The sequence below is a fragment of the Sciurus vulgaris genome, assembly GCF_902686455.1.
Source record: "Sciurus vulgaris genome assembly, chromosome: 1".
In the NCBI taxonomy this organism is placed as follows: Eukaryota; Metazoa; Chordata; class Mammalia; order Rodentia; family Sciuridae; genus Sciurus; species Sciurus vulgaris.
In genome coordinates this window covers 65,871,516-65,887,992 of record NC_136461.1, presented here as the reverse complement: position 1 = coordinate 65,887,992, position 16,477 = coordinate 65,871,516, and the positions used below count along the sequence as shown (strand labels likewise).

Below are 16,477 nucleotides of genomic sequence, written 5' to 3'. Positions count from 1 at the left end.
TCCCTTCCTCCTTTATTTCTACTTGGAGGAAATCTATTTCTGATATCTCCTCTAAAGTTTAGGATGCTGAAAAGGATTGCTGCTTAACCCTCCCCCCAAAAAAGTTCTGAAACATAGTGATTTTCTCAGTAAATACCTTTCAAAAGAAAAGTGCCACATAGAATATAAAACCTTCCCTGGAGTGCTCATAAAGGGTATCATAAAAGTAGTTATAGGTGGAAAAAAAGGAATAATATTTTAAGAACTGAAAAAAAAAAAAAAATCAAATACAAGTGCTTCTACCCTCCTGCCTCTTTCACCCACGCAAATGTGTACACACAGCAATAGACTCAACTGTAAGTTTTAAGAGCAATTACACAAAAGCAAAAAAGAAAATGAATCTTTGTTTCACAAAGAAAGAAAGTATGCCATAGAAAACAGCAGACCAAAGGAATCTTTCCTCACTCAGTGGATAAAAAACAATACTTCTAGATCTACCATAGGCATAATTCACATTTCATTTTCAGAATATATTCTATTTGAGCTTATATAATAAAATGAAGATGTGATGAGGTAATTATACTATCTTAATTATCATTAAATTAAGATTTTGCAACAAAAAATCTACAAAGCTATTGCAGTCAATTTCTTTTTTTTTTTTTTTTTTTTTTTTTTTGCAATCAATTTCTTAATGTGGAAAACTAAACATGGCTGTTAATGGAGAGAGAAAGCATTTATATGAAAATACTCCTTAAATCTTTCTTTTTAAAACTTCTGAATGAATGTTAAAATCAATCACATATTAAGTAATTTAAACAAATTATGGGAGCAACTACAATAAAAAGTAGTCAGAAATCAAAATTACCAATTATATTCCAGACTTTATTCCATACACATAAAACTAAACCAGAGTTCAGGAAGGTGTCTAAAAGAGTTCTTATATAGGTTTGTTTTTTAAGAACAATAGTTCATTTCTTCAGAGAGAGATCATTCACATCATAATCATCCTTGTTTGGCATCACCAATGGCTCCCCAAACATCAAAGACAAATTCATCTGGGAATGCAAAGTCTCCAAGAGTTTCATCAAGTGCCATGGCAAATTCATCTGGATTATTTTTGTCCTTTCCAGCTTCAAACATTGTGGTAGCTGTCAAAGATAATTAACAATAAATGAGATAGCATCAGGGGACTGACACCAGTCAGTGTTTTCCAAATGTAGCATGCATATGTATCATATATTCCTAGTGCAATTTAAAACCATAAGATACCCATTCTCATTTCTCAAGGTAGCAAAGACATTTTTCAACAATCTGTCCGTTGCACCAGGTTTGCAGCTGTCACCCACTGACCTCTCCCCAACCTGAAAACTCATTGTTTGGGAACCTCCAGCATTCCTATGTGCAGAACAAATACCCTGGAAAAAAACCTTATAGTCTAACCCTTCCCTGCCTCCCAATAGTCATCAGCTAAGATGTTACAAAAAGAATACAGCATCACATTTGTGGTATTCCTGCCAAAGATGTGCAGCCTGATTGTAATTATGGGGGGAAAAAAAGATAGGACAAAACAAAAGGAGAAATATCCTTCAAAATAACTCACATCAAGGTCATGAAAAACAAGTAAATAAGGGATAACTACTTTAAGTTGACACAGCATGGTATATAAATGCAACATATGATTTTTGAACACACCCTTTTACTATAATACCTATTGAAGAACTTGATGAAACATGAAAAGGACATAAACATTAGATGGCAATAAGGTCAACATTAATTTCATTATTTGGTTGAATATATTTTGGTTCAATAGGGGAACACCTTTGTTACAGGGAATACACATAACTTATTGGGGGGACAATGGGATATCAGTAAGGTAACTTACTCTAAAATGGTTCAGGAGAAAAATGTCTTTGTATTTCACATGTAATTCTCTGTAAGTTTGGCAGGGGAGATAGTAATAAAGTAGAGGAACTGAATCTCTTCTCTTAATTGTGGTCACCCTTCCTCACATCTCAACCCTGACCCAAAGTGTTCTTCATTGATCATCAACCAGAAGTACTTCAAACAGGAGGGAGGTGGGGCTGGAATTGTAGCTCAGTGGTACAGCACTTGCCTAGCACGTGTGAGGCACTGGGTTTGATCCTCAGCACCACATATAAATAAATTAATAAAATAAAGATCCATTGACATCTAAAAAAATATAAAAAAAAAAAAAGAAGGAAGGTACTCGGCTGCAGTGAACCACTCCAGTCACAGATCCTGCCAAGTTACTAAGTTATAAAGACTCTTCTAAAGCTCCCGAGTTTATTAAAACTTTTCATATTTTTAAAGCATATGCCAAGACTGGGCAGGATATACTAAAAACCAATACTCCAATATACTGGTTTGTCTTTATAAACTTGACTACTGAAAAATAATTTGGAAACAAGTGTCAAAATCCTCAAAAATATTCATATCCATTAATCTACCTAACATTTCCACCCCTGGGAATCTATACTTTAAAAATAAAATCTTGGGCTGGATTTGGAGCTGAGGGGTAGTGTGCATGCACAGTATGCACACAGCCCTGGGTCCAATCACCAGCACCAAAAAAATAGACAAAATCTTAAAAGCAGAAAATAATTTAACATAAAGCTATAACTAAGTATCAAATAAATCTAAAATGTAGAATTATTAAGTAATCTCCAGTGTAATGAAATGTATCAGGTGAAATATTTCATGAAATATTTTGAAATAATTTTAATGTTTATGAACAATTTGTAATAACAGGGTAATATTTTTCCTTAGTATTTACTGAAAAAGCAGTACATAAATATTACATTATTACCACAACTACATTTTTACAAAAATCTATATATGAAGTAAATAGAAGTAATAAACTAATTACAGTTAAAAAAATTGTGTGTATGTGCATTGGTTGGGGGTGGAACTCAGAACCTTGTGCATGCTAGGCAAGTACTCTACCACTGAACTATACTCCAAGCCTTTGAGTAAAAAAAAAAAAAAAAATTTCCACTGATAGGATCAAACCCATAGCATCACACACACTGACTGGGTCAACACTCTATCACTGAGCATCATCCCCAGCCCTCCTATAGTAAAGTACTAATGGCAGAATCTAGATGACGAATGGAGAAGAATTCACTAAAATGTCTGTCAACTGTGCTGTATGTTTTTAAACTACCATAGTAGAATATTGGGAGGAACCTCTATGCAGACAATGGATGAAAACTTTTTAAAACATAGTAGATAAATTCAAGTAGAAAAGAAGAAAATTCCTCATGAGTACTAAGTAGTTGTAGTTGGGAAATTATTCCCCAATGTCTATATTCAGTGCTTCATCTCTTTCAACAGGAAGTGATGGTACTGTAGTCAAGAAAAGAAAAAAGCTCCCTCAAAAAAAGAAACCAAATGCACAGAAAACTGCACTCCATCAGTATTCCCCATAATCCCGGAGGTTCTATCTGTGTCTCTCTCCTTCTTAGACATTCTGCCATGGGGAATTGATCTACAAACCTGTGTAAACAAGACTTTGCTTCAGAGAAGTCCAGACCTTTCCTTCCTTCCCCAACTTCTCATGAGCCCCACCCTCCCATTTTTGAATAAGTGGTGGGCAATTCTTCCAACGTGTGCCATTAGCATCTCAAGCAGCAGATGTCATCTACCCTTCGGAAACTGCTACCCTTTCTCCTGTTTCCGCCATTGTCCTTAGAGTGTGAGTTCTCTCCTTTACTTCATCTCTAAGTCTTATCAGCAGACCATTCCACATGGGCACAGTAGACTCTTCTTCCTGAAGCACAGCTCTGATTCCACAGGTAATAGAACAAGAGGACAGTGAAGCTCTGTTCCACCTCTGGAACCGTCTTTCTCATCCCCACATATAAAAATATTCCTTGTGCCACCAACTTCCTCAAAACTCTAAACCCTAGTCTGTCACTCTGATCTGAAGCACCCTTGGCTCCCAAATGCCCTACTCCTCTACACTAATGGTATGCCTTCAAAAATATGGCTACTCAAAATGCTAGCTTTGATCCTCCTGTCTTTGCCTGGGATAATCCACCATTAAAATCCTTTCTCTCCTTGAAGGCCCTCTCCTCAATGAAACTCTTTGTCCATAAATGGAAGTCATATCTGAATTCTCTAAACCCTTCTGCAGGTACTTTTCATACTAAAGATGCAAACAATCTACATAAAACCTTGACAAAATGCAGATTCTGCTCCAATAGCTCTGTAGCCATACCTAAGATTTTGCCCTTCCGACAACTCCCAGGTGGTACTGATTCCCAAGCAACACTGAAGTAATAAGATCTTATAGTACAAATTCATAATAGCCACATTATAGAAACAGCCTACAAGCCTAGGCATCAGTGGATAAAGAGATACAGAAAATGTGGGGGATATATATATATATATATATACACACACAATGGAATATTATTTGGACATAAAGAGGAATGAAATCATATCATTTATAGAATAATAAATGGAACAAGAGATTACAATGTTAAGTAAAATAAGCCAGACTCAGAAAGACAGTATTGCATGTCTTCTTTCATAGATGGAATCTAGGGTGAGGGGGGGTGTTGACCATGAAAGTAGAAGGGATACTTTTAGAAAAGAGGAAAGGGACTAGGGAGGGGAAAGGAAAGGGTTAGAGAAGGTACTGAATTCATAGATATTACATGCATGTATAAATATGCCACAGTGAAACCCATTATTCTGTATAGTTGAAATGAACTAAAAATAACATTAAAAATAAAAGATCTTATAATGCATATTCAACACTGCTCAAGTCTTAAAGTCTGCACTGATCTTATTTGTAAATATTGTTTTCTACCCTACTAAGGAATAAATTTCCAATGGATCTTGATTAGCTTACTCAGTCTTTTATGCCCACAGGAACTAGTTCAATGTCATACCTAACAAATACTGGTGAATGAGTAGGGACAGAGGAGGCTTTGTAAGTAAACTTAAATATTGTGCACGTTGGTACAGCTAGCATGTTTAGGGAAAGAGAAGTCCAAAACTCTGGACCCATAACTAGAATGTGAAAGAAGAGCAGACAAAATATAAGTGTTAAGTATAGCTGAAGTAAGACTCGAGTTCAGAATTTTGCTTAATCTAAACTTTAACTATTTCTTATAGGTCCCACAAAAAGCATTTATTGACTTATAAATGAGACATAGGGAAGAAGAAATCTAGTTGAAGAAGAAATAAGATGGACACAGACAAAAGATATAAGAAAATGTATAGACTATTCAGAAATAGAAACAATAGTATAGATGATGATTTTAAGTGTTGAAATAATCAATGTAGGCATGCACTAATAGGTCTGGAATCAACCAAAATCAATCAATCTATCTCTCTATCGCATTACCACATGCGTGTACACACACACACACACACACACACGACTGTAAAGGGGGAAAAAAACCCTGGCACATATGGTACATTGTTTTTTATACCTCAGGGAACTCAGCGGCATTGTCTAGTGCACTGAGCTCAGGACCATGCTGTGGATGGTCTAACTTAGAGTCTCTGGGGTTTGGTTTCCTAATCATAAAATGAGAAAAAATTCTAAATGTTCACACTACAACTTTGCAGTCGAAATCTATAATCTCACTCATGCACTCATTCTGACACAGCAGAAAAGTGGAGGAAAACCCCCACACTCAAAGAAGTCCCACAGTTACTCTGACCTCCAGGTATACGGCCCTATATTTTCTAACTCCACTGCCTCTACTCTTATTGCTGGTAATAATTATTAGTGATAATTGCTGAGATTGACAATAGTTACATCTATTATTTATGAGGTAACAGGAACTTTATATACATTATTTAATTTGATGCCTTGGCAATTCTATGAAGTTGTTTTTATTGTGCCCCTTTTACAGATGTGGAAATTAAGGCTCAAAGCTTAATAATTTGCCCAAAGGCTAACGCTTCAAAGTAATGAAATCAGAATTCATACTCCCTGTGAATTCTCTACTTTTGTGCCTCTCAACATTTTCCAGTATTTACTTTGAGGTACTATAGAAGTGATAAAAAGTACTAATTAGGCAGCTTCATAATTGTGCTAGAAATACTGTAATGCCCCATAAATCTTTTAAAAATGAGCAATTTGCTATACAAATTCAAAAGGAAATTAAGAATGGAGAATGCACTTGAACGTGTTATAAATATTTGCTAATGCATAAACATAATGTTTAAACACCCTTACAGGAAAAATGAATGTTATAATTCCATCCTTTTTGATAAAAGATTGTATCCCTGCTTTAAAAGAAAAGCCCACAGGGCATGATGACACATGCCTGTAATCCCAGCAACTCAGGAGGTTAGCAAGTTCAAGGTCAGCTTCAGCAACTTAACAAGGCCATAAGCAATCTAGCAAGACTCTGTTTCAAAATTTAAAAATTTTTAAAGGGCTGGGTATGTGGATCAGTGGTTGAGTGCCCCTGGGTTCAATTCTCAGTACCAAAAACAGACAGAGAGAGAGAGAGAGAGAGGGAGAAGTGTCAAAGAAAAACTTCAGTACAATGAAATACTATTTTAAAAGTTATATCTTATATAATATACTGTATAACTTATATTATATTATATTATATTACTTACATTAACATAAGATAGTATTAAAATGATTTTTTCTGTTAACTGATATAGAGCTGCAATATACCAGATTATATTTAATACTTAAATAAAATCTGGCAAAAAAATATTCCACTAAAAGTAGCTTTTATGCCACACATAGCAGCTAAGTGCTGACCTCTCATGGCCATTCTGAAAATATCTTCTATCATCACCATCCCTGAACTTTCATATCATTATTAGTGACAAACCCAGTTTGGTGATATAGGCCAATATAGTCTCCATTAAGCTTTTTAATATTTACACATAACTATTAGATATTTAAAAATTACTCCATGGTTTAAAATCTTAGTATAAAAGTCCTACAATTAAATCTTAGTTCTAACTTGTTAGTTAACTTATGGCAAGTTGCAAAACTCCTCTCAATCTCCTCAGCATTCAAACCTACAAAACAGCAAACAGCATAATTAAAGTTTAGTCATCACTGTTGTTAACTTGACCATGAAATCTGTAACTGTATCTCACTCTATGGAAGGTCTTTAGCACTTATACTCCTGAAGATTTTTTTATAACTATCAACCTATTCCAAATAATTCACATAAGTCAAACGCCAAAAACACTCAATGTAGAATATATTTTTTGCTCTTTTAAAAAAACAAGCTTTATTGAGATATAAGTCACACACCATATAATTCATCCATTTAAAGGGTAGAATTTGAAGCTGGGGAGTCAGTGGTAGAGTGCTTCCCTAGCATGGGGAAAGTCCTGGGTTCAACCCCCAATATCAAAAGAAGAAGAAAAAGGAGGAGGAAGAAAGAAGAAGAAGGAAGGAGGAGAAGGAGGAGGGGAAAGAAGAGGAAGAAGAAGGAAGAAGAGGAGGAGGAGGAGGAGGCATGAGAAGGAGGAAGAGGAGAAAGAAGAGGAAAGGAGGGGAGGAAGAAGAAACTTACATACAACTTCCCATTAAGTCAGGTCAATCTACATAAAACCTTACAGGACTCAAAATCTCCTAGGACTTTTTTTCCCCATGGATAACATCCCATGGTGACCCATGTCACAATTGGTTGGTTGAAAAGTCACAGTTCACACTTTAACTTTACAACCAAATAAATAAAGCGCATTCATCTTCAGAGTTAACTTCCCACAAAAATTCATTTGAATTCATATCTATTTTCAAATAATAAACATACCCTAATCCCTTTTTCTTTTTAAGGATAGTGTTTTCAGCCACTTTATTATCATGCTATTTTTAAAAATTTTTAAAAACTTACATGACTCCAGGATAATGGGATGTCAATGTAATTTGCATTAAGAAATAACATTTCTGAAAGTCAAGAAATACTAGGGGACTGGGGAGATAGCTCAGTTGGTAGAGTGCTTGCCTTGCAAGCACAAGGCCCTGGGTTCAATCCCCAGCACCACAAAAAAAAAAAAAAAAAAAGAAATACTAGGAATACATAGAAGTAAATATATTCATTTGTCTGTTAAATAAGTCTCACCTTTGTGATTTACATTTCATGTTAGTAATATCTGAATAATAGAAAGCCCTAATTTAAAACAGTGGACATTCTTCAAATAATTATTTTCCTAACACTTTCCCTGTATAATGATAAGCATCATGGCAATTGGAGGAATTTGCTACAGATGATTAATTAACCTTACAAAGAGACTGTTAGTTTTATTTACAATTAACTTGTGAGGAATGTTTAGTGCCCTGAGTGCACTTCTAGAATTGGAAATTCTATATTTTTCTTAAGGATCAAGAAACAGAGCACGAGTGTTTTTCAGTTACAGGCTTCATCTATGCATCCTACTATAGAAATTTTTGAAGTTCAGACAGGCAAGAAAAAATAAGCATAAATTCTATTAAATAAAATGGACATTGGTTTGGACTGAGCTTTTTGCACTAGGCCCAACAGATGAAACCAAATGGGGTCACACCAACAAGCCAAAACTAAGTTACTCATCTCATCTTCCAAGAAATTAGAGTGAGAAATAATCATCAAATCCTAAAACAGGCCAGTTTTAGCTCATATGACAAAGAAGTCCCCTGATTTAGCCTGGATAGGGAAACTTGAAATGACCAGTTTTATTTGTTCTGTTTTTGCTTTCTTCAGCCCCTTCCTATCTATGAAGCCAGTCTCCTCTGTTCATTAAAACACTCTTCTGTTTTATAAAATGAGATGCTACCCAATTTGCAATTCTAGAACTGCAAATAAAAACCAATTGAGATCTTTAAAGTACATTTGTTTTCATTTTGTCTTTTGACAATTCTAAAAGAAAAATGAAAAATAAGTGGAACTCAAATAGAAAAGGATGAATGAGCTTCAAATACTCTACCTGGTAGCAGATAAACAAAATAGGCAAGCCCTTGACTTTAGAAAATGTATTCAGCAACTGATTCAAATGCACACACACGCGCACACAGGCACCAGTGCATGCAGGCACAAACTGCACCAGGTTCCCTTTATATCATTCTTTCTTATCTTTATATTCATTATTCTTTTCATGACTCTACAAATATTTTTTAATCTTGAAAGGTATAATTGGATACACAAATAAGACATAAACAAGCACTAGAATCTATCAAATTAGAAGATATGAGACTTTTGAAGGTAAGAGTCTTGGAGCAGAGAGAAGAGGCAAGAGTGATCCCCAGACTAACCAAAGCCACAGTTGCTGTATCCCTGCATCCAGCACCAAGGTCCCATCACCTTTGCCACCATTCCCAAGAGAAAAGCTGGAGGGATGCTAAAGATAAAATCAAGGTGATGGGCAAACCAGAGAAGATCCACAAGGTTGTCTGCTAAACCTGCTCCTTCAAAGCCAGAGCCCAAGCCTAAAAAGGCCCTGCAAAGAAGAGAGAAAGGTGCCCCAAGGGAAAAAGGAAAAAGCTGACGCTGGCAAGGATGGAAACAACCCTGCAGAAAATGGAGCTGCCAGGCAGACCAGGCCCAGAAAGCTAAAGGTGCTGCAAATGCCAAGAGAAGGGTGTGCATTTTTCAGAGCAGTGTATTTCTGGTGACTATGCAATTTGAAATACAATTTCTTATTAAGTTTTATCTCTTAAAAGTATATTCTTACCTAAGTCAATATCTCGAATTCCCATGTATAGTTCAAGAAGATCATCAACCTTTTCGATTGCCTTTGCTTTCATTTCAGAGGGCTTCATCAAAGAAGAGAGAAATAAGACATTATATTTTTATAATGAAATCTCTTGATTGTCAGGAGAAAATCTGATACAGAGCCAGCTCATGGGGATGTGCTTCAGCTTATTTTAGTGAAAATATCTCCAAAATGTGCTCTATAACTAAACATAAATCAATACAGTAAAAACTTATTTTTAGTGTTAGCTTTAAATGTTATGGATTCATAAAAGAAAAGCAGGGAACACAGTTCCCAAATAGCTAACTACCTAGATGGGGAAATCAATGTAAAAATAAATGACTATGTAACAATCTTAAAGGACATAAAAAGTACAGAGGCACCATGGGGAGGAAGCAAATTTATCTAAGAGTTTTGGAAGATTTCAGAAAGAAGGTGACTTCAGAATTGTGTTTTCCAAGATGCACAAAGACAGGGGCACTTGAAGCAGAAGGCAATGGATATGCAAAGTCTGTGAGGTCACAGGCTCTGCATGCTACAGAGACTGCAAGAAGCCCTGTGCGACTGGAGAGCACAATGACAACGTGACTAGATCTTAAGGGGTCCCGTGTGTCACTAAAAGGACTTTGGTCTTTATTGTCTAGGCCAGGGTCTCCAAACTCTTGATGGCTCACCCCAACAGTAAAATACTTCTAAACATCCTCTCTTATTATTTACTCTTTAATTTTATGGTACATATTTTTATAAATTACACACATGTATTACCAGATTAATATATTATACACATTATAAAAACACCAAAAAAGAAAATTTTATAAGAATGAGACACTTTTGAGATAATATTCTTAACATAGTTTGTGTTTTATGTATTAATGATACCAAAACATTGCTCTTCCTAAACTATTAAAATTTTCAGTAAAAAATGTTTTCAATATTCTTTTAAAATCTTTAGTAAGTCTTGTCCTATATTCAGACTATTCTTAGTTTTCTTCACACCTGAAAAGAAATTGCCCAAAGACATTTAATACTTGACTACAGGTGCAAATGTAGATGCACCATTAGTCAGATTTTCAGAATTTCACATTACTTTCAATATTGTCATATGTATTTGTTGCTTTGTATTCTCAAAATTTATTAAAGTCATGTATTTTATAGCAAATAAAAAATTATTTTTATCTCCTTGAGGATATCAGTACAATGTTCTTACTTTTTTCTTTCTTTTTTTTTTTCCCCCTTCTGTGCTGGGGTCTTGTACATGGCAGGCAAGCACCTTAACACTGAGCTACATCCAGGGCCCCATACACTAGCACTAAGCTTCAAAACATTAACAGACCTAATATATTGCTATTTGCCTTCATTTTAGTGTGCAATTTTGAATTGCCTATGTAAAACAACAGGCTATACAAAGTAACTTAGGTGTTAAGCTTTGTATCTATCTACCCAGTCACACTACAAGTTGCCATAACAGTATCAGTACTCTGGCACACACAACAGTTTATCACTATCTCCAGCACAGCTCTTGATCTATCACCTCTTGTTCAGCCACAATGGTTGCCTAAGTCCATTCCCCATCTTCTCTTATGCACAGAAGCTTCCTTTTACCCCCTTGCTGTCCCCCTCTCAAATCCATCCTGTTTCACAATCCATCCTCTCAAACCAAGGGATTTTTCTCTAACACAAAATTGATTGTGTCGCTCCCCAGTTTTCATAAGTCCTCTCACTTCAAGACTTGAGCCAATTCCTCCAGCCTCATCCACCTCAGCCTGGTACTTCCAGCACCCACACTAATGTTTCAGGGACGGCTCACCAGCTCCCCAAGCCCATCACAGTGTCATGTCTAGGATATTCTCCCCATCTCACATGAACTTCACCATTTTTTCTGGAAGGAAACTTGCTGACCTCCTTTCTCTCCCCAGTTCCTTCTTTGTGACACTGTGTATTCTGTGCATATTTCCATTAGTCCTGTTCAGTTGGTTCATGATAGCTTCTTGTCATGCCTCTCTCCCTTAGAAGAGGAACAATGTCTTTATCACCTTTTTTTAAATTTTTTTTTATTTTTACAGGTTACATTTTTGTTTCATTGTACACAAACAAGGTACAACTTTTCATTTCTATGGCTATACACAATGTAGATTCTATCCATCTTCATATCACCAGCACCTGGACTGTGCTGATCCAACAAATGAATAAAAGAATTGGATGTGCAAGTAGAATATCATTCAGTGTTCAGAATTTGTGCCAGGTTATAAGGGGATGATTTGTTTCAGATCCTACGAATCCTTTAAATACTTCAATCCTTGAAACTAGATTACAAGTCATTTGTATCAAATTTAATATTGGCACCAAAACCGCTTTTTCCTTTCATTATCAGCTATTTTTAATTGCCCTATTTAATTAAGCAGGCTAGGCAAACAGGGATGGATTTTTTTTTTTTTTAGATATTTAATTTTAAATAAACCTTTCCTACCTCCTCAGACAGATTTTAAGCAACTATTTTTCCTCCTAGCACCTAATATGTAGCAGATGCTTAACAAATATTTATGATACTATTAGAAGATGATGCTCCTGAAGGGACATGGAGTTCTCCCACTAACCCTGTCTCCTTTCCAAGCTGCTTCAAGTCTGCTCATTCTCCCCCACAGCCTCCAGCAGAAAGCAGGGCTGGCATTCACCTCATTGCCCACTGCCAGCTCCTTCCCACTGTTCTTACATTCTCTTGAATTTATTTTTTCCACTCGGGCATGATCATTCATTCAAGAAACAGTAATGGCCTTCAGTAACATGCCGGGCAGTGTGCTGCGCAATGAAAACATAAAGGCTCAAAATGACCAGGTGTTACTGTGTAGGTTTTGTTCAATTCTTTCTCATATCTCATTTCGAAATGCTTGCAACTCTACCAGGTCTGCCAGTTGCCATTTACCTCCAGAACAAACCTTTCATTCCCCCAGGACCAAAGTACAAGGTATCTATACATTTCTAAGCAAAATGGAAATCAAATGAACATAACATACCATTTCTTCCACGGTGGCAGGACCTTTTGATCTCAGACGAAGTGTTCCTCTTGCAGTTCCAATTTTGTCTGCTGACGACTTTCCAGCATTTGACCTTGGTCCTATTTCTATAAATATAAAATGGGGGGGGGGGGTGTTATACACACATACACACACACACACACACACACATTTATATGCAGAAAGAATTCCAACAGATTGCTGCAAAAGCTAACATAGTTTCCATCACAAGTTATTGTAGAGATTTGATAAAAGGTATGCCTTCCTACAGAATTACTTAAAACAAAATCAATTCACCTGCTATCCATTATTCTCATATTCAAGTCTCTATGAAAGTTGTATCCTCAAAAAGAGGGAATATGTGAAGTGTACAGATGAGATAAGGCTGGAATGGGGGGTACGCCTATAATCTCAGCAACTCAGGAGGCTGAGGCAGGAGGAGCACAAGTTCAAACCCAGCCTCAGCAACTTGGTGAGGTCCTAAGCAACTTAGCAAGTCCCTGTCTCAAAATAAAAAATAAAAAGGGCTAGAGATGTAGCTCAGTGGTTAAGCACCCCTGGGTTCAATCCCCAGCCACACCTGAGCTGCAGACTGAGCTCCAGAGATTCATGCGACCAGCTGATAAGTGTGAGCAGGTAACAAGGTCCTCGAAAAATTCACAAGACACAGAAGTCAAGTGCCGCCACAAAGACATTCTTACCAATTTAGAACCTAGATTAAGCCCCACCTTTAGCCAAGTACTGCTTTGGTTTTGGGAATATATCCCAAAGTGATTGAAGATTTTGCATATTAATTCTACCCTGCATTTTGGGACAGAAGTCTTCCTCTGAGAATGAAAGGACAAAAAATGATCATGCAATAAGTAGACCAGCTCTCCCGAAGCAAAAAACTATAAATGATGGCTAATAAATTTTGGTAACACCCAAATGCTAGTCCTGATGACCAAACACGTTCTCAGAAAACTAACACTGTATCAACAAGCCTACAGCGTTGGTCTTGCCAGTTCCCCTATGTCCTGAGGAAAGAATGGATTTTCAAATGCTGGACAAAGTATCCAAAGAAAAAGATTGGGTTGCTCTGTCATCAGCACTGTCCAGGATTCTGTACTGCCCAGTGACATGAGTGTTCCCAACCCAGAGCTACGCACATCCCTAAAGTGAAGATAGTCTCAGCATAACCACACTAACCATTAAACAAACCACACATGAGCACACACCTACACACCAGCCCACTGTGATTTCACCTAGCAACCTACTCAGTATAGTTGTCTTCCCCCCAAAATTCCTACAGGGTAGAAAATAAACTGCTCAAATAACACATGCTTTGGTCTACTGCTACATATATATTTCTTGGTAAAGTAACGTATTGGCATTGTAACTTATCAACAAGAATCTCTAGTAAGTTTTATGAGCATGATGTATTCCTGGAAAATTGAACAAGTCTGAAATCACTGGGGGGAAAAAGAAGGTTTCTGATATTTATAAGGCTAAGGACTTAACACAGGACTATGGTGGCTTCCCACCTTAGAGTTCATTTGGCCTCCCTAGACAATGTCTCTACCTTTTCTTGCTCTTACTTAACAATACCAGTAGCCAGAAGGAAAAATTTATGGAAAATGGAAGTATTTTTAAATAATAAATTATTTTTAGAGTTTTAGGTTCACAGCAAAATTGAGCATAAAGAACACAAATTTCCCATATACCCTCACCCCCTCCCACAAGCACAACCTCCTCCATTATCCGCATCCCCCACCACAGCAGCACATTTGTTACCATGGATGAACCTACACTGGTGTGTGCATGCGTGTATGTGTATTTTTTTATTTTATTTTATGTATTTATTTATTTATTGTAGTGGGAATTGAATTGAACCCAGGGATACTTTACCACTGAGCTACAACCCTAACCCTTTTATTTTGAGACAGGTTCTTGCTACTTAAGGCCTTGCTAAGTTGCTGAGTCTAACCTTGAACTTACAATCCTCCTGCCTCAGTCTCCCCAGTCACTGGGATTACAGGTATGTACCACCACACCCAGCTGGTACATCATTTTCACCCAGAATCCATAGTTGACACTCTTGGTATTGTATATTCTGTAAATTTGGATATATGTATATATGTATATCCACCATTGTAGCTTCGAACAGAAGTGTCACTACCCTAAAAATCCTGAATTCTGTCTATTCATTCCAGATTTTTTTAATCATTATGTATTTGCTAAGCATCTTCCTCTTGAAAGTGGCATGCTCACACTAACCACTTGAGGGCACCAAAGCAGAAGTTAAATTTTAAATTCTGATGTACTGGCCTCCAGGATGGTTTGCACTTTTTTTTTTTTTTTTTTTTTTTTTTTTTTTTTTTTTTTGGGTGCTGGGGATCAAACCCAGGGCCTTGTGCTTACAAGGCAAGCACTCTACCGACTGAGCTATCTCCCCAGCCCCTAGTTTTCACTTCTAAGGAAAGAGCCGCCAGTTTTCTCTGTGATCCTATGGTTCAGATACATAAGTCGACATGTTTATACATGCAAACAAAAGTATGATCCTGTTCACCCGCAGGGAAAAAAACAGGTTTTATGTTTTGGAAATGTTTTGAAAAGTTTTAATGTTAATTGTCTGCTCTACTTTAGGGAATGCCGGCAGGCCTAAGCAGGTCTGACCAGTCAGACCACACCCTAAATCGTGACTTCATGTGAATGAGTTTGCATGATGTCTTTCATGGGGCTGACCTAAGTGGAGAGGTGGTTTACACCACAGATACAAATAACCAGCTTGCAGATTCACTAGGTTCATTGGTGCTCCCCACTCCACCTACAAAGCATACAGTCCCTGCCAGTCATGGGTTACTGAGGGCACAGGAACACTCCCAGCCAGGAATCAGGCATATTTGTCCCCACATTTTCTTGTGGTAATTGTATCTTTTATTCTGATTTAATTTAAAAGTGCATGAGCTGATGAGATGAGTGTGAAATGAGGAGTTATTATTGCTCCAAAAACTAGGTTGACTGCTTTGGAATGACTCCATAAGAATTATTTCAAAAAAAAAAAAAAAAATGTGGGCAAGATGTTTCGAAGAGATTAGTAAAAATATCTTTAAAATCCATCATTTATCATATCTGGTTTTTAAAAATGAAAGAGAGCTCATAGGTATGCATTAACATTGTGATTATATAAGAAAAACTTCAGAGAATTCCAATTTGTGTCCTTTACACCAAGAAAAAGTCTTCTCCATCAAGAGTGGTAAAAGAAAGTATATTTCTAGACTTTAAATTAAAACATTTGTATAGACACATAACATTCCTTATGAGACCCTATTTTAATTGACATTTTTAATAAATAGACAAACTCCGAATCTCTGCTATATGGTGAAGCTCAGGAGGGTGAGAAAATGGGGAAGGCAGAAATGTTTCTGTGTCTATTCCCTCACCCCCACCCCAAAAAAACCTGTGCCTGCACCAAAGGAAAGGAAGAAGTACAGACAGAAGTCAAAAGCGCTATTTTCAGGAAAAGTGCATGCAACATGGCTTAGATTCTCAATGACAAAGGGTGACACATGGGGGAGGCTGGGCATTCTCCCCACTTCTGCACAGCGTGAGGGCCCTAGTTGGCCTGGAGTATGAAGCATCACTGTCAAAGCAGGAACAGTGATCACAACTTCAATAGGAGGTGGGCACAGATGCAGAGTCGTATCCAACATCTCTTGTTGCTCAGTGAAAAAGAGATGGCCCAGGGGCTGGGGATGTAGCTCAGAGACAGAGTGCTTGGTTAGTATGCACAAGGTCCTAGTTCAATCCCCAGCACC

The 16,477-nt window shown here is 36.9% G+C and overlaps 1 protein-coding gene across 2 annotated transcripts in view; it reads right to left on the bottom strand.

The window, feature by feature from the left end:
- Positions 1–659: 659 nt before the first annotated feature.
- Positions 660–16,477, bottom strand: part of GIPC2 (GIPC PDZ domain containing family member 2) — an 83,048-nt gene continuing 67,230 nt past the window's right edge. Inside the window, exons 4-6 of one of the 2 annotated variants that reach the window (XM_079138068.1) lie at positions 12,681–12,787; positions 9,649–9,730; positions 660–1,127 (exon numbers count right to left, since the gene is read on the bottom strand). In XM_079138068.1, the coding sequence (XP_078994194.1) occupies positions 982–1,127; positions 9,649–9,730; positions 12,681–12,787 (335 nt within the window). In that variant the 3' untranslated portion in view covers positions 660–981. The remainder of the gene's footprint in view (positions 1,128–9,648; positions 9,731–12,680; positions 12,788–16,477) is intronic. The other variant, XM_079138069.1, reaches the window with a different exon arrangement.